Below are 24108 nucleotides of genomic sequence, written 5' to 3'. Positions count from 1 at the left end.
AAAGAGGCTTACTCAATATACCTATGATATGCAAGGATATTTTTACTTTCTATAGTTTTTACATGATTAGAAACTATCAGGGGTAAAATTGTGATCTTTGTGAGTAACAAAGCACGGTTCATCTTTAATAGTGCTAAAAGTCTTGAAAAAATGTTGGATCTTAACACAGAGATCCAAACCTAAAGAAACATACTGGTTCTGAGACATTAGCTCCCCAAGTGTGCATGGGGTTACCAGGGATCATTCTCTGTGGTGGTCTTTTTTTTTTTTTTTCTTTTTGCAGGTATTCTTATCTCTCAGGGATTCCTCGAAGTCTTACGTGGAGAGCTGCTCTTCTGGCCTTGGCGATGAAGAAACATTTCCTTTTTGAAAGCTAGAGAGTTTTGAATGATAAGCATTGCTAAAGAGGAAGCAATCAAACCTATCCGGCAGGCTCTGCCCTCCCCCGAGCGTGCTGCTTCCTGTTTTTTCAAAAAACAAACAAAAACAAAAACAAAACAAAACAACCTCCCCGCCCCCCAAAAACCCCCAAAACCCAAAACGCTTTTTGATCCTTTTGTGAAGTGTTTGAGAGAACCAGGCTGGAGTGCTTGTCACTTTTAAGAGAGCACCTCATGTCCATCATCTGCTCTCACGGAGGTGAGCACACTTTGGAAATCGTGATTTGTTCGGGAGCCGCAGTCTGCTGTTCTCCAGAGTGTGACTAGCGCTAAGCCTAGCATTGGACAGTTTTTCCTTAACGTGGTTTTGTCAAGATAAAGTTTGCAGATGCCTCAAGGCCATGAGGCCTAAACAAACAAACAAACAAACAAACCACCCCAAATCAGTAACTGAAAAATCCACCTGAGGAAATGTTATTTCCCTAAGGCAGGTGAGGCCCTCATAACTCTGTTGGAACTTTTCTTGCCACGGGTCACTCCCACGGCTCAGGGCCGCCGCCCGCCGCCACAGGCAGCTTTAAGGGGGAAACCACGGAGCTCGCCTCCAGCCAGCGCCGGTGCTGCCACGCCCACCACGCCCGTCCCACCACGCGCCCGCCTCCCGCCGACACACGGCCTGTGATTGGCTGGTGGCGCTGCCCGTCTCCGGGGGCGAGCGCGTCGTTCTCCGAGCAGCGCTTCTATTGGGTACGGCGGCGGCAGCAGCGCGCGGACCCGAAGAGGAGGGGAAAGCCGGTGGCCGCGGTGGCGGAACGGGCGGAGGCTGCCGGTTTCGTAACCGTCGCTCCTCCTCGCCGACTCGCGGGCTGCGAGGCCTGGGTCGGGTCGGGCCGCGCCGCGCGGGGCCGCTCGGAGTGAAGGCCGTCTGGGGGCGGGCGGGCCGGCCGGAGGCGCAGGTAAGGAGGCCGCGGGTTCTAGCTCGGAGGGGTTGCGGGAGGAGGCCGCGGCCAAGCCCGCCGCTCGCGTAGGCGCCGGCCCGGCACGAGGAGACCCGGCCCTGCCCGATTCCGCAGGTTGGCCTGAAGGCCCCTGGCGGCTTGGCGGCGCGGGCGGGGGCCCGGAGCGGCGTCTGATGCAACCTGCGGGCAACACCCGGCGGGGCTGAGCTCATCCCTGGCCGCGGCCCAGCGCCGCCGCGCATGGCGCCGACCCCCACCCTTCCCCGGGCGCCCCCTCACCACAGTCGGGGAAGGGATGGAGTACCAGGTGGTCCCTCCAGGACCTGCCCCCCGGCGGCGTGCAGCGTGACAAGCCTGGCGCGCATTGGCCCCTGGGGATGGAGGGTGTTCCTAGAATAGAAGGTGGACCGAATCTTACTTTAGAGCCACCTAGGACTGACTCTTCCTGTCGCTTCCCAAACGGCTTGGTCTGGGGGGAGGAGGGCCCGGGTCCTATTTGAAGTTAATAACCTAGTGGTCATCTAGGGAAACCACTCGATTTTTAACACACGTAATGTTGCAAGAGGGAGATTTCGTTTGTTTTGTTGGACGCGGCCGTGTGTCCTGCAGTTCTCTGGGAGGGGGAGGACGTCCTAGATGATCGCGCACCAGTTCACTAGACGCAGAAGGTCAAGCCATAAAGCCTTTCCTTAGCTCGTCTGGAGGGAGCTCGGGAAAAGAGCCAGCCGAGGTATCCAGGTGGAGAAGTTGGGCATGCGTATGTGAGGATTGTCTCTCTTTCCAAGTGTTTTGCTCTGCTCTTTCTTTTTTTTTTATTTTTTATGTTTTGTTTGTTTGTTTCTTTGTAAACTGTATCATAAGATGTATCGAGTTTAGAAAGGTTTTAACCTTTGTGGGTTGCACAACAGCTGGGGGTTGTGTCTCTTTGAGTTTCCACCCACTTGAATCCTTATTTGAATATATTGAGTGCAGACCTGTCTCACAGAGAGAATTTTGAAATAAAGCACCATAAGGTCTTCGTTTACTGAGAAGTTGTACATAGAAGAATTCAGACTATGGTAGGCAAGCCCCGCTACCTCTGAGCCACATCCCTAGCCTTCAAAGTGCTCTAAGGTCTGTTCAGCTGTTGCCACTTGAGTAGTAGTTATGATAAGCTAGCTATTCCTGCGGTTATTTCCCTGTTCTGAAAAACTGTAAATAATGACAGGATGCTACTGAGCTGAAAACTTGAGCCTGTTTCCTGAGTCTGATGGGCATGCTTGACTGACTCAGTTATTTTTATGACGTATCAGAAACAAATAGGAGGGAACAGACCTCCCTTCTCCCCCAATATCCATTAAGTTCTCACAACACGTCATGCTTGCCAGCCCAGCTCTGTGTAGAGGTGCTTTCATCCCTAGTGAATTAAATACTCCCTGGGGAAGTCCCTGGGAACATTCCCTCCAGAGATCATGAGAAAGAGACACAGGACCTGGTCAAAAGTTGCCTCAGTCACAGTAATGAGTACAGTAGCAATTTTAGGTTTCCCTAGAGGGGTGGTTGATAGGTTCTTACACTAGCGAGTTTATTGGTTCTCTCCCTATTCCTTTGCCCTGCCCTGCCATTAAAGGGGGGGGGGCCTGAACAGGAACTACTAATAAATGTATATTTATAAACAATGGATTTGTTTTTAATGTGCTAAATAGTACTATAAATAAGTTTAAAGGATAACATTCAAACAAGCATATGAATATTTAAAGGGTAACATCCAAAGAAATGTTTGTTTTCTTCACAACTCCAGTGAACTCCTTGAAGGAGTCTCCTCTGTTTTGTGGACTCTGCCTCCAACAGTCTCCAGGGAGCTGGAGTTGCCAAAGAAACTGGGGGAGCAGACTGGATAAAGAGCACAAAGAAAAGAGAAAACAGAGACCATTTAGAATGCATTTGGTAGTGGTCTTGAGTTGAGCATAAGGGAGCAGAACTTGTAGAGAGGGTTAGGACGTTTGGTTTGATCCTGTAGTCTGGAGTCACAGACATTTATTTTTAGTAGGAAGATGTGACATAGTTAGGTTTGAATGGAAAACTGCTTGACCTGCAGGTAGCAGCCTCTTTGGGGGCCAAGTGACTGACCCTTTTACATGGGTCACCTAAGACCATCTGCTAACACAGATATTTATATTATGATTCATAGCCATAGCAAAATTATGAAGTAGCGATGAAAATAACTGGCTGGGGGTCACCACAGCATGAGGAACCTGTATTAAAGGGTCACAACATCAAGAAGGTTAAGAACTATTGCTCTAGATAGTCTAGATAGTGAGTGGTTGGAGGGAGCTCAGGCTGCTACACCTGAGACTGGTACTCCTGGGAGATGATGTCAGCCTGAGGTAATTTCTGTGGCATTGGGAAGGACAATAGATGTGCAGTATTTTTGTTTGTAAATCTGAAGACTGAGTCTTCTTTCATTAAGGAAAATGAGTGAAGCTTTCATTTTAAGAAGCTAATGGAGAGATGCATGCATGGTTTTATCTAGGCTTATGAAAAAAAGTGATAAGCTCAGAAAGTTCTATACAGGTTTATTCCAAGTAAAAATTTAGAAAAATTCTATTTTATTTTACTATTCTAATATTCCAGAGTTTCATTGCTTTATTCTTTAGTTAAGAAATTTGCATTTGAAAAAGTCTGTTACTCATTGCATTTAGTCTCACATTCGAAAAATCCATTGTTTATATGCAGCCATGGTTCTCCATTGTGTCAATGAAATCATTTTGGGTGCTCCCCTAAAACAAAACTGAAAGCTCACATCCAAAACTTGTTCCTCAGACTGGCAGCCTGAGAGTTGGGAACTTGTAAACAATTGCTGGTGTTGGTCCAGAGACCACTTTGAGGACAGCTACCCCTCAGCTTTCCTCTTGCTTCTTGGGTGTTTGACAAGCAGAAGGAAAAAGACACCACCCTACTTCCTATAGACTGAACTTTGGAATAGATCCATCCAGGAACCAGACTTTGATTTAGAGTTAAATATCCAGATATTAAATGTCAGATTGCTTTGTTGTAGAACTCAGCAAATGTTTGTGGAAAGAAACAAAAGCATAAATGACAAGTGTCTTTGTTCATTGCAAAACCAAAATTGTTCTGTTTGAAGCCTGTTAACTCCTTTATCCTCCCTCTCCTCTGTCTCTCTATCTTTCTTTTATAGACAGGGTCTCTCTACGTAGCCCTGCTTATCTTGGAACTTGATATGCAGACCAGGCTAGCCTCAAGCTCACAGAGATCTACCTGACTCTACCTCCCAAGGCTAGCTTTAAAGGCATGTACCACTATATCCAGCATACTTAAAAAAAAAAAAATCATGAACTATTTTTTACTTTTTCTTTTTTCTTCCAAGTTTATAGGCTCAGTAAACAATACTCTTGTTCTTCTAGCCAAAAGGTTCACCCAGAATCTATCCTTTGTTCTGGTTATTGACTTAGCAAAGTTAGAACCTTACCCCGTTGCTGTATCTTTGGGTTCAGAAACAGGCAGAATATCCTGAATTTGAAGCCTATTGAAAGTTGTTAGTGACTGGAGCTCAGGAGCATCATTTCATTTCCATATCCCTCCTGTACAGATGGAGTTGAAGTTCACGGGGGGAAGGATAGGTCTAGGTTTTGTAAAACTGAGGGAGCCAGTGCCAAGGAAAAATTTGATCTTGCTTCTAGTCTGTACTTCTTTGGATCATTGCTATCTTTGAGCTTGGCTAAATTGACTGTAGAGATTAATTTTGAAGAATAAGAATGTAAGAAAATAGGCAACTAAGATGAACATGATTTTTAAGGCAATCCCAGGAGGAGTATTGAATTATATAAGTCCTTAAAATTGGGTTATACACAGTATACCAACTTGATAAGCTCCAGTGTTAAAAGGCAGTCCCAGTGGCTTAAATTAATATTGAATAGCTAACTCTTATTTTTTAATTAATTTGTTTACTTTATTTTGAACAGCCATCTTTTAAGTGGGAGAAAAATTAGGCCACATAATCATTTTCAAGGGAAGTTGTGAAATATCCATTGTGAGTGTAACTTGGGGTCCAGATCCATCATAGCTTGGGAGGAAGCTTTCTGTCTTCCTTTAGTGCTGGAGCAAGAACAGATGACCCACTAGCTCAGGGCTGGCTGAGTGGCTTTTAAAACAATTCAAAGTAATGATATATGGATATTTAAAAGCAAAGATTAATAGTAATAAATAATAAAAAAGCCAACTTAATAAGCATGCTTGAAGAAAGGCTTGGCCAAGGTTTGGGTTGACCAAAGCTGCTGATGTTTACTGACTGAACTTCTTAATAACCATGGGTGTGCTCATTGGGGGCATTTTCCTAACTCTAGCTAACTTCCCTAACTTTGTCCACTGAGGTCATTTTAGCAGTTCTGGGAAAAGAGAACAGGATAGTTTCATGGTTCATAACAAATGCTTTCTACTTTTTTAAGGGTGCTTCGTCTCCTAGGGAGACACAGTTGATTCAGCTGTTTCGTTTGTAGTTGGTTACTAAAATGTAAAATGCAAATCAAATAATCAACTCAAAGTAATCCACAAGCCAGGTGGTGTTGGTCCAGCCTTTAATCCCAGCATTCAGGAGGCAGAGGCAAGATGGGATCTCTGGGAGTTGGAGGCCAGTTTGCTTTACAGAGTGAGTTCCAGGACAGGTAGAGCTAAACAGAGAAACCCTCCCTTTAAAAAAAAGAAAACCCGCAGCCTATAATCCCAGCACTTGGGAGGCAGAGGCAGGTGGATTTCTGAGTTCGAGGCCAGCCTGGTCTACAGAGTGAGTTCCAGGACAGCCAGGGCTACACAGAGAAACTCTGTCTCGAACACCCCCCCAAAAAAAACAAAAACAAAACCAAAACCATAATAGGTGAAGGCATTGCTAATTCACCCTGGGAATATTGAATAAGGAACTTGCCAGGATCTTAGCCACATCCAGACCCTCATGGGTTCTGCAGACTGAGTGTTCTGATCCAGCCTTCTAACCTGACTTGAAATGTATACCCCATCCTGCAGATACAGGCGTCTGTTCTACAGTAATTGAACTTGTTTTCCATGCTTACCCTAAATAGCTCAGATTTCTCCCTGGCAGATTGTCCAGCAATATTAGCTCACATATGCTACCTAGTATTTCCTGCTATGCTCTCTGTTTTTTGTCCCCTTTTTGATAGTTACAGGTGGATTGGTCTCCAGCTTATGATGCTTCTGAACCAACTTACCTTTTGAAGTTTGGAAAGTTCGGTACACTTTGCAGTTGCTCCTGTCAGCAAAACTAATAGGTTGCCTACTGTGTTAAGTCCATGTAAGTTTAATCTGACTTGATCCTGTCATTTCATATATTTTAATGCAACTTATTTTCTAACTAGGTATATGTGAAGATTTTTTGGCAGTTGAGTGTGGCCTCCTTGGATCACATTGCTCTGATTTCTACCTGTTCTGTGTTGGCAAAGGAACGTGCCCAAATGAGCAAGCTGTCGCAGCCAGCCACTACTCCAGGAGTGAATGGAATAAGTGTCATTCATACTCATCAAGCACATGCCAGTGGCTTACAGCAGGTTCCTCAGCTGGTACCCGCTGGGCCTGGGGGAGGAGGCAAAGCTGTGCCTCCAAGCAAGCAAAGCAAAAAGAGCTCACCCATGGATCGAAATAGTGACGAATACCGCCAGCGCAGAGAGCGGAACAATATGGCCGTGAAAAAGAGCCGGTTAAAAAGCAAACAGAAAGCTCAAGATACATTGCAAAGAGTCAACCAGCTCAAAGAAGAGAATGAACGGTTGGAAGCCAAAATTAAGTTGCTGACAAAGGAATTAAGTGTACTGAAAGATTTGTTTCTTGAGCATGCACACAGCCTCGCAGATAACGTGCAGCCCATCAGCACGGAAACTACGACAACAAATCCTGATAACACAGGGCAGTAGATCTCCTGCCAGGCTCCAGGGCTTTGTGACTTGAACATGAGAGGTGTGACCATCCTGCACCCCTTGGTTCAGTGGCTGAACTTGGTCTTGTTCCATTGGAGGTTATTTTCTATGCTCAGCACTGAACAGCTAATTAGCCATGTAATTTATCTGGTCTTAAATGATAATGGATTTTTGAAGCACTAAAAGAAAAGTTAGGGTTTATAAAACAAAATTCCTGGACTTTAATATTCTTAATAAATCCTCACTTCCCTGGAAATGGTTCTTTTGTAGGAATGGGAAAATGGAAGGTCATGTAGAAGGTACTGGGTTCTAATTAGACAATACCTTGGATTAAGAAAAGCTGAATTCCATCTGTGTTCCTCAATTTGTGATTTTATTCTAAATTGTATATGGTAAATTCTAGGGCTTCAGAAACCAATCATAATAATTTGGCCCCATTTTATAGATGTATAAACCTGTGTTAGCATAGTCAGCATTGTTTTTTCCAACATACACATTTTTTAAAATGACTTTAGGTGAAGTAAAGAAATCCTATCAGGTCATGTTGAAGAGGTGGTTAAAAATACAAATTTCGTTTAGGAAGGAAAGAAGTGGTTTTATATGTTTTTCTTCCCCCTTGTTTGTTTTAAAGGGCATAGAGTGTGATTGAACTTTGGGGCCCTTCTGCTTATTGGATGAGCATTATCTGTGTCCTAAAAAACTATCTACTGTGTACTGACATTTTAGTTTCTGTGGATGCAAGTAAAGGCAGCATTTGGTTTGGGGAGAGACTATTTTTTGTCAGCCAAGTTAGTAAATAAAATGCCTTGGCTTGATGACACAGACCATGGTTTGACCCATGGTCTGATTTTGAGTACCACTGATTCATTCGGTCTCTCCTGCATGCATTCAAAATAACTGCCAACGGGGCCATGATTTTTAAAGGTAAAGTTTGTGTGTGTGTGTGTGCTTGTGTAAAGAGGCACCTCCTGGTGTTTGATCTCAACTGAACGATTATTAGAAAAATGAGTCAACATGCCATCTCTCAAAAGACTAGTCAAAGAAAACTTGAAAGTATGAGGTTTGAATCTTTAATTTATTTCCTAAATCTTTTTATTTTTATTTCTTTGAGGAATTTTTTTTCTAGTTTAGTGGGTTGTTCTCCGAACTTCATGTGTTATTGCTTCCATTAGTATGCCTTTATGTTCTGTGTAAATTATTTTATCGAGAAAATGCTGATAAAACTCAGGATATTGACTCTTTTGTTGTGAAACGGAAAAGCTGGGTGTCTGTAGGGTCTGCTCTTATCAGTGTTGTATTTAGATCATCTTCTTGGTAACTCATGGTTTGTGCACAGTTCCAGTTCAGTTTGTTAGTTCCTGAGATGGTAACTAAACATGGGTCTTGTGTGATCAAAGTGTGGGTTGCTGGGAATCCTTTGTTTGAATGTGGTCATTTCTGGCCCTGTGTCCTACTAGGACTTGGTAACCCCAGTGCCACTCAGGTTGCTCCCTAGCATGGCAGGAAGTTGCTGACTGTTCTGGGCAGAAGCTGTCAGGGCTCTGGAGCTCAGCAGAGCTGAAGACAGGAGCCGACGCTGTTCTTTGGGAGCCAAGAAATGAGTGGGGTTTTAAAATTAGGGCCCAGCACCAGTTTACCTGGGCTCAAATAGCCATCTACTCCTAAAGATTGAGAGATGTTTGGATAACAAAGACTCACCCATATAGTTCTAATCTTCACCAGCTGATTGATAATTACGTAATGGTGACGCAGTTGGGTCCCACTTGAACATGTATGTACCTACTAGGATAGGACAGACTTGGGAAACTCCTACTTCTGAACACCAGCTTTCACAAATGGATGTTCTTGGAGTTTGTGGTTACCAGTGCTAGGACTTTAAAAAGCACAGCTTTTTAAAGGGAAGCTTTCAAAGGGAAGTCAGTGCTCAATGTTTCTAATCAGAACATACAAATGAGTTCCAGCTTTGCTCTTACCTTTGTAAATGAGATTGTTAGCACAAGCAAGTAGTTCCACATTGAACACAGATGTTAATTGGTGTTTGGACTTTCTTACTCAAGTGGGAATAATGTTTAGCTTGATAGATTTCTCTGTAAAGTTGGGGGAAACTAGGTTTGGGGAATGGGTAAACTTAAGGCTTTGGAAACTGTAGAGTGACTTTTGAAAGTCTTGTTACTGGGAAACCTTTATAGTTTGATCTGCCTTGTGGACTGGTCAGTGGCTTAGGAGTCAAACTGTAGTGTGGATTAGCCACGTTTCTGTCTCCTGGGACGGCTGCCCTTTGACTAGTTCTGAGCATAGAGGAGGAATCAGAGCTACCCTCTCTGTCTAGCCCTTTGGGTAATAGGTGATTTTGACATCTCAGTAAAGATTTTCCTAAAATATGACTGGGTGTTTGAAATCCAGGTCAGGAGGCCATTCAGTTTTTACGGTTCTCAGTTTATGGAACTAGAAACGTGTATAGTTTGATAAGAAAGAGATGCAGCTGCTTTTGATGTTTCTTAACCCCTCCCACCCCTTTCCCAGGAAGCTTCGTGCCTGGACAACCCATGGAGCTCGTAGAGTGCTCCTGATGCCTTAGAAATAGGAAAAGATGCCTGTTTGTGTGACAGGCTGGGAAGATTCCATTCCACAGCTAATCAGATCTGCCTCAGGAAAAATACTCGCTTGTTCTATTTGTTCCTGGCCTTCAGTTTGTGAGATTGCTCTATTTTTTTAAAACATAATTTTATTTCTTTCAACGAATTTAAAAATAAAAAAAAACACCTTTGGAACAATGACTTCTTTGTGGGTTTCTTTATCTTGGATATGAGCAAGAAGTTTACTTGTAATTGGCCCCAGAGAGCCTGCAAAGTGCCTCTTGCCGCTGTCCTGGGCTGGAGTGCACAGACAGCGGGGTACTTTGTGCAAGGTTGGATTTCCCTGAGTGGACAGGGAAGTAGTTGTCTCTAAACTTGGAATGCGGCTGTAGCTGTTTGGTCTAACTTAAAACTGCATCCCAGTGTAGGGGGCAAGATGAAAGGGGCTGCCTGTGTCCTGGTGGTTCCTAGCCTGTGGTTTCCATTTGAGGCGTATCCCTAACAGTACATATTAGAGTCTGAATACCATTTTGACCTACATTGGGTATATGCCTGGGTATGGAAGTGCATTGGCTGATTTCAGAAACATATTGAGAGTCTAAGAAACCAGTCTGAATTGTGTGTTTGGGGTGGGAGGCGGCATTTGGATGCCTTTCTCTGGTCCTTTTAGTCTTTTCCTGATTGGGGGAATAAGTTTCTAATTGTTGCGTGGTTGTGAGAATTGTGTGGCTGAGTATGGTGGTGCACACCTATACCCCCAGCATTAAAAAATGAAGGTTGAGTTTAAGGCCAGCTTGAGTACCATTGAGACCCTGTTTTAAAAAAATGGGGAAAAAAAAGTAATTTCTGTGGGTGGAACAGAACAGAATTCCTTTGAATTTGTTGTAATTTTTTTGTTTGTTTTTCAGTTTTAGTGAGATGGTCTTGTAGCCAGTGCTGGCCTTCAACTTGATGTGCAGCCAAGTATGACCTTGAACTTCTGGCCTTCCTGCCTCCACCTCTCAAGTGCTAGGATTACAGGTATGTACCACTACATCTGCTTTTATATGACACTGGGTCTTGAACCTGAGGCTTTGTGTATGTTAGGTGAGCTCTATCAACCGAGCTGTGTCTCCCACTCTAGTTAATTACTAATAACTTGTGTTAGAAAATTTTATAATTTGTGGCAAAATCAGGTCTTAATAGAAAAATGCTTTTAGAATGACCAGTTCTTAAAGTGCTTGTACATGTCTGAAGAGTTTGTAACTGTATTTTGTATATTTAAAAAAAGCCCCACCCCTAGACTGTCTTTTGCCCTCCTTCGAGTCAGTCCCTCAAAGCCCCTCCCCTTTGAAGCAGCTGTCAGGTGCTTCTCTACAGCAACAAGTTCAAGTTTCACCTCAGTGTACCTGCTTGCATCAGACCCTGCCACCCAGTCCTGCTTCCCTCAGAGCCACCCTCCTCTCCTGCATGGACTTGATGCCTTGTGGTTCTTCCTTTGTGTCAGTGTATCACATGTTCTCTAGACCCTCCTGCTCCCCAGTGCTGGTATGTAGCACCTCTATCCCCTCCATTCTCCCTGCTACCTTTTGCAGCGATTTCTGTTTGGAGTGCAGCATCTCTTGCTTTTTACCTCAGACCTTTCTTGGTTTAGTCTTGGTCTAAATGAGTCTAGTACAAGGCCATTCCTGTCAGATTGTGCTCATATCTCATGGTGTAGATGCTCAGTTAATACTGGGCCCTTCCAGAGTGTGGGGAAGGCTTTAGCACTTTTAGAACTTTCTGGAAGAGTCTGTAATCCATTTTTGAAGCTATATAAATTTTTGCAGAGGTTGGAGGACATGGGCTAGAGGGAGCCTTTGTTTACTCAGATTGCTATGTCTCTGGTGGGTAGCTGAGGGGATGGGCCCTTCTGTACCAGCAAGAACCCTAAGAATGGGTGTTGTAAACCTAAGAAGTAAATGAGATAAGTGGTGCTTTGGGACTTAGATTGGCAATGTGGCCACATCATAAGCACTTTTTTGTTATTGCCATAGCATAGGAAGAAGCCAATTTGTAGTAAATAAACCCTTCAGTGGTTGCTTGAAGTCTTTAGCTTGGACCAGCTTTTTTTTTTGTTTTTTTCGAGACAGGGTTTCTCTGTGTAGCCTTGGCTATCCTGGAACTCACTCTGTAGACCAGGCTGGCCTCAAACTCAGAAATCCGCCTGCCTCTGCCTCCCAAGCCCTGGGATTAAAGGCGTGCACCACTACCGCCTGGCTAGCTTTTTTCTCTATTACAGTTTCATCTTATTTCTAAATTCATTCATTCATTCATTCATTCATTCGTTCGTTTATTGAGTCAACAATTTATGTAGTCCTAGCTGGTCTGGAACTTGCTGTGTAGTCTAGACTGGCCTCAGCCAGCCTTTGTTATGAGATCGGGTCTCATGTCTCAGGCTGGTAAACTCACTGTGTAGCCAAGGATGATCTTGGATTCCTGATCCTCTGCCTCCAGCCTCCCAGGTCCTGGGATAACAGGCATGTCAGTGCTAGGGAGGGAACCCCACTGAGCCACATGCTGGTGGAACCTTTCTCACTTGCTCTTCATCTCCCTAGTAAGATAGACCTGGAACTGAATCAGAATTTTAGAAGCCAGCTCTGGGGCTAGGCAGGGCTCTAGGAGCATCTGACACACTTAAGCAGAGAGGAGGGCAGGTGGTCCATCCACATGGGCATAGCTAATGGAATTGGGGCAGTAGTCTTCTGGGGTGTGGATCATGTGGGGCCGACAGATTGGGCAGTAGACCCTCCTTTGCCATGCTGCTGCCTTAGGCAGTGCTGCTGACATGTGCTAGCTAGCTTTGCTAGCATAGGAATGAAATCAAGGTCCCAGAACCTCTTACCAAATGCTCCAGTGGTTCTGGTTCCTGTCTGCATGGGAACCCTGACAGCAGGTGACAGTATTGCACTAACTTTGGCAGAATTCCTGGAGCTCAATGAAAGCTTGTGGTAGAGGACTCCCCTGGTTCTCTCAGGCCAGTCAGAGGCAGAAGCAGAAGGCATGGTCTGTGCTAACAGTACTGTTCCTGGGAACAGACTCAGTGCTGACACTTGGCGAGCCTTCATCTTGGGCCATAGCCCTCTTCTATGAAGGAGTAAAGAGGAAGCTAGGTACAAAGGGCCATTTTTAGAAAAGCTTTTATTTCAAATTCTATTCTGCATGATTTTTTTTTTTTTTTGAAGACACAAGTGCATCTTCCCTGAGCACAAAAATAGAGTTATGACTTAAGAACATGATTTTTCTTCAATCAGCACTCTTTAAGTTCCTGTCATTTAAGCAAAGTCAAAGTTAGGGATGTGATCTTGCCGGTGCATAAACTGCTTTCTTAGAATCAGCAGCAGTGGTTTTGGTTGGATCAAATGTGAGCTCCAGGATCTTGCTGTTGGGGTGTCATGGGCAGGCTGACATCACAGAACTTACAAGGCCAAGGCCCCGTCTCACCGAGTGTCTCAGCTGGCTCTACTTTGGGCCAGAGAAGGGCACAAAGGCCTTGTCGCAGCCTGCCATGCACGCTTCAATTTCCTCCACAGTCCGGGGTACACATGTCAGCAGCTCCATGCCGTTGTCAGTCACGACAACGTCTTCCTCAATCCGCACCTGGGACAGACAGACAGGATGCCATTGTAACCACTCTGGCTTAGTTTGCCACATTAGCAATGCCAACCTGCTCCAGCCTGACCATGCCACCTGGGAGAAGCTTTCTGAGGGGTAGGACTAGTTTTTGTGACAAGATAGACTGGTCTCAAAGCCTCTGGGGAACATAAGGCTATTGCTTGTAGTACAAGCTTACATGGAGCCTCTGGGACTGGTGGGCATTTTGAAGAATCTCTGTCTATTGACAGGTGAGCACCTGTTTGGTGACAGCACACAATACAGAGGCTGGCCAGGCCTTAAACACACAGTGCTATTCTACCTTTTCCTGTGGCAAAGGTGACAAGCAGTGGGGTGGTGGACATTCTGGGAGTAAGAACGTGGGGCTCTCAGGTACTCACCCCACCAAAGTTGCGAAAACGCTGCAGGACCTCTTGGTTAAAGAAGCAGGCTTGGGCCGGGTCCGCCAAGGCCTGGTCCAAGAGGTGGTCAATGAAGTAGATGCCTGGCTCCACAGTCAGCACCATGCCTGGCTCCAGGTGCCTTGCCGTACGCAGGCTTCGCAAGCCAGGTTCATCAATGCGCTCTACACCCTGTGGAGAGAGGAAAGGTGGGGGAACCCAACTGATAGACACAGGGCTGGCTACCAGGGTCACTGCCTCATTGAGAGGCAGCCAGACAGGACTAGTTCCAGTGCAGTCTAAGCCTGTTGGTCTGGGCCACCCAAACCTTCTGCCCTCTGCACATACCTGTGTGTTTGGCATTTTGACCCTGGCTACCCTCAGATCTGCCTAAGGACATTGGTAATGCGCGCACACGCATGCGCAGGTAGGCCTAAGACTGGCTGGGTGTCTGGCTGCTCTGGCTCTTCTGCATGCAGGTCAGAAGCCAAACCACAGAAGCCAGAAAAGCTCTTAGGAGGTTGCATGGCCCACAGGGCCTTCGGTGTCTTTTCTTCGAGGCAACTCAAGTGGAAATGGCTGGTCCTGGCTAAGTCAACCTTTTCGTTAGAGGAAGGGACAGGTGCCGACATCAGGACAGGCCTGCTAGCACCACCAGTACTAGCCTGTAAGTACCTGCTTGTGTCTAGCCTATACCTGGGTCTTGGGGAAACAGCCTTATAACCATTGAAGGTCATGGCTTTCTGCTGAGGCTCTGCTCTTCCCCCAGCTCCCCGGGGCACCCATTGGCCTCTGGACAGGGCCTCTGAGCAAGTGGGCAGCAAGTAAGCTTTCTGGTTAGGATGTGAGTTTGCCCTGCCCTACTTGTGGCTCCTCCAAGGACGCCCAGCTGCTGGAGACAGAGCTGTCATTTCTGACTGTTTGAGGGCCAAGAACATCAGACTTCAATTAGTGGTTCACGTAAGGTAACTAGAAACAGGCTGGCTCAGCCTCCAAGGCTGGGCACAGTAAGGAGGGCTGTGGCTGGGATTTTGTGAGGGTAGGGACGGCCACTATGCCCTGATGTGAGCAGGCCAGGGTGGAGGTGGTGATAGCACACAAAGCACCATGCTTCTTGTGGGTCATGCTCTGGGAAGAACCCTGGCTGGTACCATCATCAGCTTTACAACACTTGCCTCTGGACTCCTCACAAGGCCCCAGGCCTTTACTCAGGTGTGCTCAGATGAGAGAGGTGCTTCTTTCAAGGGCAGGAGCCTGCTTCCTGTCTTAGGTTGTACTAGCTTTTGCTCTAGAATTTTCCAGCTGCCCTTGAGAGTCTGTATCTTCTTTGGCATCTCATTCTGTCACTTTCCTTCATGCTACATCCTAAGTGTTTGTTCCTTCTCTGTAAGCCATGGCGTTGAAGGTCAGGGCCTGACCCAGGTCATGGTTGGTTGGGGTTTCAGTTCCATATCTTTGTTTTGGGGCTGGAACTCAGGTTTTGGGCATGCTAGGCAAGTGTTTTGTCACTGAGCTGAAACCCAGCAGGACCATTCCATCCTGTTTCATGGGTGTGTATGGGCACAGCTTCCTGTCACCTAGGGAAGTTTAGGACCATTACTCCAGCTGGGATCAGGGGATACTATAAAGAGTTTGCAGTGAGGGCTAAAAGGATGCCTGTCTGTGCCAACACACCTTCTGAGCTGTTGCTCCTAGGGTCTGCTAGGTTGGGGATTACAGTCTAGCCTCCAAGAGTCAGAGCAGAAGAGGATGGTGAGCAAGATCAAGTGACTACATGACCAGGATGGGGACAGTATGGGTGCCATCGTCCTCTTGGTCAGAGATGCCAGCTATGCTAGGGGTGACTGTGCCTGCGGGCTCATTAAGGCCTTAACTTGTACTGGACTCTGAGAAGACACCCACATGTGTCTGTCTGTAGGCCTGAAATAAAACAAATGACTTTTATAGGAAAAGCCATATTTTTCCACAGTGTTTATCTGTCAGAAGAATAGACCAAGCACAAAGGGCTGCTTACTGGAAAAGATGAAAACAGTTTGCTGCCAATTTTCTTTGGTGGAAAAAAAGGACTTTGGCGACTAATGAATAAGGAACCTCAACTAACAATGTCTGGAAGGGCCTACTCTTGGCTCCCTGCACACAATAGGATGGACAGAAATTAGGAAATTAAAACTGATTTTGTTTCTCCAAATTTAACTGTTTATACTTGAGAAAAAAAATAATTGAATAATAATGCTTCTCTTGAGCAATCCTCCCCCCTCCCCCCAAATCATTCTTAGTGCTTTCAAAATACCCCACAGCCAAGAGGCTGGGTCTAGTCTTGGCTAACTGGCTGGTGGGCCCCAGGGTGTGCACCAATTGCACAATCAGCCCCCTGCATGGTAGGCAACAGGCCAGGCTAGGCAGCAGGGAGAGGCCCTAGGGGCTCTAGCCACCTGCCCACTAGGGCTTCTCAGAGCCCTCAGGCACCCACTGGGTGGTCCTTTGAGAGCTGGTAGTAAGAGAGGGAGAGGAAGCTCCAACTGAAGATGCCCTTTAAACCTTCCTCTTCTTCCAGTGGCCCGGGAGGGAGAGGATGAGCCAGCTAGGGAGTAGGAAAGTAGAAGCTGCTGAGCTGAAGGCTGAGGTAAATTTAAGTGAAGGACATGTGGGGTTTGGTTTAACTGCCCATGAGACCTGGCTTCAGTTCCATATCTTTTGGGGACCCTGTGCACAGATACTACCACAAAGCATGTCTTGGGGCCTTGTAGGGAGAGGCACCTACCTTCAAGCCTGAGGCCTGTACAGCTACTGGGGTAGTCATTCATTGACCCACCCTGTGGTGTCCAGACCCCAATTCTGTGTATCACGGGGAGACCCATCCCTCCTGTTCCATTACATCCCCAGCAACCCTCTACCACCCCCCCCCCCAAAAAAAACCTACTCATTTTACTCCCGTAAGGGCAGGCTTAGTGAGGCCACCATGCACACTTACCTCAGGATAGCCTCCCACATCGTGCACATCTAGGCCCAGAAAGTGGCCAAGTCCATGTGGCATGAATACTGCTCCCAGGTGGACCTGGAGCATGGCATCCACACTGCCACTCAGGAGGCCAATTCGTGCCAGTTCCTCCAGGTGGATGCGGTCAGCCAGCCGGTGCATATCGGGCCACCAGACACCTGTGGTTTAAAGAGGTTGGGGTAAGCCAGGGTGAGTGAGAGAGCTCAGGCTGCCTTTGAAGCTCAGGGCCCTGAGACTGCATCATCACAATGTGGAATCAAGCTTCTGTCCCTCAAAGCCAAGGGGTTTGGTTCTGTCCACCCAAGAGCAGATATGAGTGGCCCAGGCTCAAAGGAGGCTTCAGAGCTTCATCCTCCGCTTGGATGTGGGAGGTGGGGCAGGAAAGGCTGGAGCCTGGGAGAATGGCTGACTCAGTCTGGAAGCTGCTGTGGGCACAAAGGTTTCTGGGTGAAGGTACAGCTGGCATGTCCTCACCCTCTGGTGGGCCTGGATGTCTAAGCCCAGGCTACTAATCAGATTCATCCCTGCCCCATGTTTCTGGGGCAAAGGTCACTGGAGAGCCTCCTGTGCTGACTAGTTTTACAACACAAGCCACAGCTACCTCAAGAAAATGTTGCGGGGCAGTGGTGGCGCACGCCTTTAATCCCAGCACTTGGGAGACAGAGGGAGGCAGACTTCTGGGTTCGAGGTCAGCCTGGTCTACAGAGTGAGTTCCAGGACAGTCTGGGCTACACAAAGAAACCCTGTCTGGAAAAACCAAAAGAAATAAAAGAAAATGCCTCCATAAGATCAGGCAGTAGGCATGCCTGTAGGACATTTTCTTAATTAGTGATTGATGAGGGAGGGCACAGACTGTTGTGGGTGGGGCCACCTCTGGGCTGATGGTTCTGGGTTCCATAAGAAACAAGCCAGTAAGCAGCACTCCTCCATGGGTTCTGCATCAGCTCCTGTCTCTGGGTTCCTGCCTTGGCTTCCCTCGACAAACTGTTCCATATAAACCAAATGAACCCTTTCTCCCAAGTTGGCCCTGGTGCTTCATCACAGCCACAGAAACCCTAAGACACCTCCTAGGCACAGAGCTTCCAGGGCCTGACAGGCTCTGTGGGTCTAAGGACAGAAACCATCACTGCTTGGACTAATAGGGAGGCCCCTGTAGGACCTCAGGCAGTATCAGGGCTGCCCTGCCTGCTGTGGAGATCCCCTTTAGCTACTCTCCTCTAGGGAGGCCACTAGACAAAGACCCTAGGTCTGGAAAGTCTTCAGCTCTGACCCCAAAGGCTGAGCTTAGGTCACAGCCATACACTGTCCAGAGGGTAGACAGCATAGCCCTTACAGCACCTCCCAGTCAAGTTCAACCCTGCATCTAGAACTTCCAACTCCCAAAGGCCTCCCTGCCATGCCCTGCTCTGGCTGAGAACCAGATGTGCCCTCAACTACCCCACACCTTGATGATCAATGCTGTAAGAGAGGAAGGCTGGGAACCTATGCAGTTGAAGGCTCTATAGCACTGGTTCTCAATCTGTGAGTTTCAATGGTTGGGAGTCAAATGACACTTTCACAGGGGTTGCCTAAGACCATCCTGCATATCAGATATTTATAATTCATGATAGTAAAATTAGTTATAGTAGCAACTAAAATAATCTTATGGCTGGGGCCACCACAACACGAGGAAACGTTGCAGCATTAGGAAGGTTGAAAACCACTGCTCTGTCGGATCCTGAACCTGAAAGGGCCAGGCCTGGAAACTCAGACTGCTGAGCCTCCATGGCTGATAGAAGCCTGCTAAGGGACCCTCTTCCTTGCCAGAGATGGTCCCAGCAAGGCTGGTAGTATGGGGTTTTGAGCAGGTAGTGAGGGTGCAGGGCTAGTTCATAGGGGGTGCTATGTGACACATAGCCCAAGTTGTACGTGTTGAGAGGTGAGAGATGTTTGTCTGTCTCTGAGGCTGAACCAGCCTTCCTAGGGTCTAGAGTCTGCTACCAGGCAGCCCTGGGGTGTTTCTGGTTACTGCTGCCTCACATTTGGGGGCCTCCTGGACATACATAACTCCTTGGCTGACCTAGTCTGCACTCTTGTGGGTGAGGCCTTTCTCCAGTGGTTGGCAACTCAGAGATAGAGGTTAGGTAACTGGAACCCCGGCTATTATTTGTGCTGTGACCTAGGCAAGCTTTCCTGATTCCCCGAGCCACAGGTGCTGCCTCTGTTTTGCCCCAGAAAGCTGGCTCCAGGCTTTTGTCTCCAGGGCACTTGCCATCAATGATCTGTCACTTATGACCAGCCAGAGCCTGGTTTCAACACCCTGGCCATCGTGCTCTAGAAATGTGAGTCACATCTGTGCCACCACTGGCTGCTGCTCTTTCCTAGGACCCAAGTGGCCAGGCCTAAATAGTTCTGCCCTCCCCACTGGTCCCACTCCTGGAACCCTCAGAGACCAGGTTGCCTTTCTGCTCTAGAAGCACATGTTACACTGGGGCCTTGGCCTTGGGTAAGCTATCCTTGTGGGGTGGTAGTGTCCCAGCATCCAAGTTGCCTCTCTGAAGGCATCCCTCATCCCCAATGCTGCTGTACACGACCTGATAACATCTGCTTAGCTGCTTCTCATGTATCTTCACCAGGATGGTGGTGTCCCCTGTGATACCCCAGGACTTGGCTTGGCAGAGCATGTGCTCCTCAGGTCCATATGCTCTAAGTTCAGGTCCTACAAGTGTCTAAAGAGCTGTGCTCACTCGGCCCCAAGTCAGCCAAGCACAGGGAGCCTAGAAAACATTTTCCCCGAGTGGGGCCTTCCTTAGTCATCAAAGGAGAGCCCCAGGAAATAGTCTGCCTCCCAGCTGGGCTTATGTCTGGCTGAGCCTCAACTGAGAAGGGTCATCTGGTAGACCCCATGCTTCATGGTGGCTTCTAAGGGGGGTGTTGGCACTTGCCAGACATAGGGCCTGGGCCCCTGGGCCTCTGTCTTCCTTGCTTGCACAGCTCTCTTGGCTGTAAGTGGGGACTTTGTGCCTGTGTGTGGTTAGGTTGTGACAGTGATTAAATCTCCAACGACTTGGCCTCAGCATTTGGCATGGGTGGTAATGATGACACCCATGGCTGGGGTGGGGCCCCTGAAGTGTGTGAAGGTTGCTTTCCTTGAACAAGACTGCGGCTGGAGACAAACTACTCCTGGGCTCCTTCCACCTTTGCAGCCAATGGGCACCTTGAAGGCCCAGGTCCTGAGCTGGGAGGCATGCCTGGATTTTAGCAGGCCCACTCTAGACATTATAGTACCCTTTATGATGGGGAATGCTGCTTTGCTCTCCTACCTCATTGTGTTAGTGCTGCTAAATCTCACCCTGGCTTTCTAGAAACAGCAGTATCCCTGGGTACTGCTCAGGCATGGGGAGACTGGTGGGCCATGGTAGCAGCATCTTGCTCCCTACTCCTGGGGTCTCACCTATCTTTGTATGTGCTTCCCACCTGCAGGCCCAGTAGCCGAGATGCCTCCTCAAGCCCCTATTCCTCATCTTGGGCCTCTGGTGGAGAGACTTTCTCCAGGAAGTCCCTTCTCATTGTCCCTTCCTGGCCTACCAAAGCCAATCCTTGATAGCCCAGCAGGGCAGCAAAGCTTGGTCCTGAGTGGGTGGGGTTCTAGCCTTGCTCTGTGCTTGGCACTTGCTAAGTATTAAGAGAAGCACCAGCATGGCTTTTCCTTTTCACCAAATAGAAATACATAGCCCTGGATTCATAAGTGACCTGTACCCTACTCTTGAGATCAGAGCACAGGGTGGGAAGAGTATCCTAGAGGTTAGCACCACACCACCTAATAATGAGCTCAGAGATAATGGTTCCTATGCCCAGGCTCCAGGATGGGTTTCTGCTGGCCCCTTGTTCCACCTGGCTTCCCTTACTAGCACTCCAGTGGGCCTGGAGCCTGCTGCTGCTGGAGCCAGGGAAGCCTTTAAGAGTTTCAGCAGCATCCATCAAAGCCCCAGGCTTCTTGCCCAGAGTGTGACAGCCCTGGGGGGCTCCCAAGCTAAGCCAGGAAAGCAGCAGATCCCCCTCGCCTGCCCCCAGGCTACTTGGTCAGACAAAGAGCTCACTTCATATGTGGACAATGGCCCTCACGGGATGGCTGATGTGGGAGCCAGGCCTGTGGGGTGTGGGAGCAAAGGCATAAAGCCCAGGTCTCAGGGCAGGCCCTGGGAGCTACAGTGAGCTAGCTGCATGGCAGGCCAAGCTGGCATCAGGCCCAGGGCCTCTAGCCCAGCCCACCCTGCAGTGTCTACTTCAGGACCTTGGGGACTCATTCACCCTTTAGAGGGACAGGAAGCAGCATGTGTCCAGGCTGCAGGCGCCTTGATGCTGCTGATGAAGCGGAGGTGGAGCTGGGAGCTGTCATATGCACACTTCCTGAAGCACATGCAAGTGCTTGGAGCTAGGCAAAGAGAGCAGGGAGCTTGCCCTCCATCTTGCAACCAGTGTGAGTGGTGGACAGTGGACCCCAGGTGGCCTTTCTAGGTCTGGCTCCTGCAAAGGGCGCCATAGGGTAACATGAGGTCCCTGTACCACTAATGGCACAACCTCCATATTCCTCACCATCTCTAAGGACAAGGGACAACAGGAAATCTAGCCACTTGCCCTATCTGTCTGTCCAGGTAGGAGGAAGCCAGCCCTTTCCCCATACACTGGTCAACAGAAGACATGGAGTCACTCAACAGCAGCTCACATGGGGTGTTGTGTGGGGCAGATTGTGGCTGCACAGGATAAGGAGAAATGGTGGGTCCTGGGAAGTGCCTGCCCCAATGCTTGATAGAAGGACTGAAACTTCAAAACCCAGCTGGGTATGGTGGCTCATGCCAGTCTGCACTGCAGCAGCATGGGCTGCTCGCCCTGAAGACACCAGAGTCACTTAGAACTTGGACTCCACCCAGCCAGGATGAACAGTGTTCTCCCAGGTGCTGGAGTGGCCTGCCCACCCTGCCCACACTCCTGCAGACTCTCCAGTGACGACCTGGTGAAGCTCACCCCACCCTTACTGTCTGAGTGACAGAGCCTGCTCCTCCTCCTGGCTCAGGACTGCCAAGGCCTGCATTCTTCAATCCCCTGGGGCTGCAGCTGCTGGCCCATGTGTGTTCTGATCATTCTCGTTCCTGCCTTTCCCCTGGGCGTCGTTGTGTGATTTCCTGCCTGTCTTTATTTATTCTTCCTTGGAAGGTCTCAGGAAGCAGCCGGGCAGTCTCAGCAGGGCGTTTGTCTTGGCCCAGAAGCTGAACCCACAAACCAGGGGCAATTCCACTGAGATGGGCAGGGGGCTGACTTAGCCACTGCCAATTCACCACTATGGTGAGGCCATCTGCCCCCATCTGCTGAGTAGCTTTCTGTGAACACAGGACTTTGAGCCCTGAAGGCCAGGCCTATACTGTGTGACCAGACAAAAGTCCAGCTTTACCCTTGTAGACCCTCAGAGTGTCATAATCTATGGGACAGCTGGGGACTCTGTTCTACCTTCCCACAAGGAATCTTCAAGTCACTAGCATGAGTTCTCGTAGGCCAGGACTGTGTCTACCGTAGCCCAGCATTCATGAGAATGGGTTTTAGGGTGGCTCTGCCTCATGTGGTCTCCATAGGAGGTGAGTCTGGATGATCTAGCCTAGTGACTGCCCCCAAGTAGTATGCATATCGAGGAAAGGTGACCAGGTTGGTGTAGGCACCCAGCCAAAGGCTTCTCTGATTGTAAGTGGAGCCTGGCTTTCTAAGCCAGGCCACTTTCTGGACGACTGGAATAGGTTGAGCTGGCCAAGCTTCTAACTGGTGGTGATGGCCAGTGCCAACAGGCTTTGCAGTGACCATGACTCAGTAGCTTGGAGGGATGGAAGCATGGTGCTCCTGGATTAACAGATGGAGACACACTGCTGGGTGGACAAGCAGGACTCCTCTCTCCAATTTGCCCCCCTTGCATCCACACTCCGGAGGTCTAGCCCTTCCTTTAGCCTCCAATGTAGCACATTCTGTCCCCTTCCTTCCTGTGTGGAGGTGGGGTCTGAAGGGCCTGCTCCATGCTCCCATGATGACCATTGCTTTATCATCGTGACACGAGGATGGCTGGGCTCAGGTTTGCCTTGGGGCTGTTCAACAGCAGGCTCTGCTCTGCCTAGTGGGAACAGCCTTTTCTGGCCCAACTCCGGCATTTCACTGCTGCCTGCAGGGGTTTGAAGATACCACCTGATGTGACAGAGCCACTGCCAGCTCAACCTGTGTAATGACATAGTTGTCTGCAGAGAGTAGCTTGAGGTTGGCATCACAGACACTGGATGGCAGAGACCCTGGCGCTCATCCCAGGGAGTGTGCCCAATGGAGGGTCCTCAGTGAGGAGATGGCTCAGTCCTTGGCGGAGTGGCAGTACTTACACATCATAGGAGACAACATTCCACCCCACCTTCCCAGCCCAAACTATACCTCTGAAATACTGATCACTTACAAACAGTGAGCAAAATGAGCAAAAGTGCTTGCCTGTGGTGTAAAGACAGGAGGCTCCGTGCCCCTTAGGTAGCCATCACCTGACTTCAGGTTTAAAAGGGACATAGGAAAAAAAGTCTCCAGCTCTAGTTTCCACCAGGGCTTGATCATAGATCTTACTACAAATGAAAGCCCAGGTTCTTGGACTGTTCTGAGTCAAGGGGCTGTGAGGGCCACCACACTGCCCTATCTGGTTCGGAGAGATATGGTTGCTTTTTGAGCTGTGGTGCCCTACAGCAGCCCAGGTGAGCCAGGCAGTACTGCTGCCCCTGGCAAGTCTCTGCTTCCAGATTTTCCTTGTCTTCCTTTTAGGGCATAATGACTTTCTGCCCTGGACTCGTCCATCTGTCAAGCTCTGGTTCTGCATGCTGAGTGAGGGTGTGGGGCTGTAGGGTTGGCTCCTGGCTCCAGTGTTCTCCTGCCACTATAAATCCCTGCAACTCCTAGCCTCTAATGGGAGATCTGAAGGCTAGTCCACACTAAAGGGCTGCTTCAACATGGCTCCTCTGAAAATGACTGATACTGAAGTCCCTCCACTGCTGAACAGGGCCCTGAGATCACAATGTAAATCATTCCAACAATAGGAAATGGGGCCACAGGGGACTATTTAGCCAAATGCTGAACCACCAAGTTCTGGGGCTACAGCATGCCACATCCTGGGGCTTTTACAGTCCTGGAGAGCAAGATCATCTTTTTTGCTTTCCTCTCTTCTCTTCTCTTCTCTTCTCTTCTCTTCTCTTCTCTTCTCTTCTCTTCTCTTCTCTTC

General features: G+C 48.3%; 2 protein-coding genes and 1 pseudogene across 2 annotated transcripts in view; 2 read left to right on the top strand and 1 right to left on the bottom strand.

Moving 5' to 3' along the window:
* Nucleotides 1–614: 614 nt before the first annotated feature.
* Nucleotides 615–1545, top strand: LOC116101193 (annotated as a pseudogene).
* Cebpg (CCAAT enhancer binding protein gamma) lies at nucleotides 1396–10037 on the top strand. The gene is made up of 2 exons (XM_031386187.1): nucleotides 1396–2069; nucleotides 6706–10037. Exon 2 carries the CDS (start codon nucleotides 6802–6804, stop codon nucleotides 7255–7257), a length of 456 nt encoding a protein of 151 aa, XP_031242047.1. The 5' UTR covers nucleotides 1396–2069; nucleotides 6706–6801; the 3' UTR covers nucleotides 7258–10037.
* Nucleotides 10038–12977: 2940 nt separating this feature from the next.
* Pepd (peptidase D) overlaps nucleotides 12978–24108 on the bottom strand; it is a 135066-nt gene continuing 123935 nt past the window's right edge. Inside the window, exons 13-15 of the mRNA XM_031386186.1 lie at nucleotides 16821–17005; nucleotides 13850–14041; nucleotides 12978–13454 (exon numbers count right to left, since the gene is read on the bottom strand). Of these exons, the coding sequence (XP_031242046.1) occupies nucleotides 13317–13454; nucleotides 13850–14041; nucleotides 16821–17005 (515 nt within the window). The 3' untranslated portion in view covers nucleotides 12978–13316. The remainder of the gene's footprint in view (nucleotides 13455–13849; nucleotides 14042–16820; nucleotides 17006–24108) is intronic.

Source organism: Mastomys coucha, unplaced genomic scaffold (assembly GCF_008632895.1).
Source record: "Mastomys coucha isolate ucsf_1 unplaced genomic scaffold, UCSF_Mcou_1 pScaffold21, whole genome shotgun sequence".
Taxonomy (NCBI): domain Eukaryota; kingdom Metazoa; phylum Chordata; class Mammalia; order Rodentia; family Muridae; genus Mastomys; species Mastomys coucha.
This window is presented reverse-complemented; position numbering and strand designations above follow the sequence as displayed.

What these genes read in the sequence shown, in the direction of transcription:
- Cebpg (XM_031386187.1), top strand. Translation starts at nt 6,802, where the DNA reads ATGAGCAAGCTGTCGCAGCCAGCCACTACTCCAGGAGTGAATGGAATA.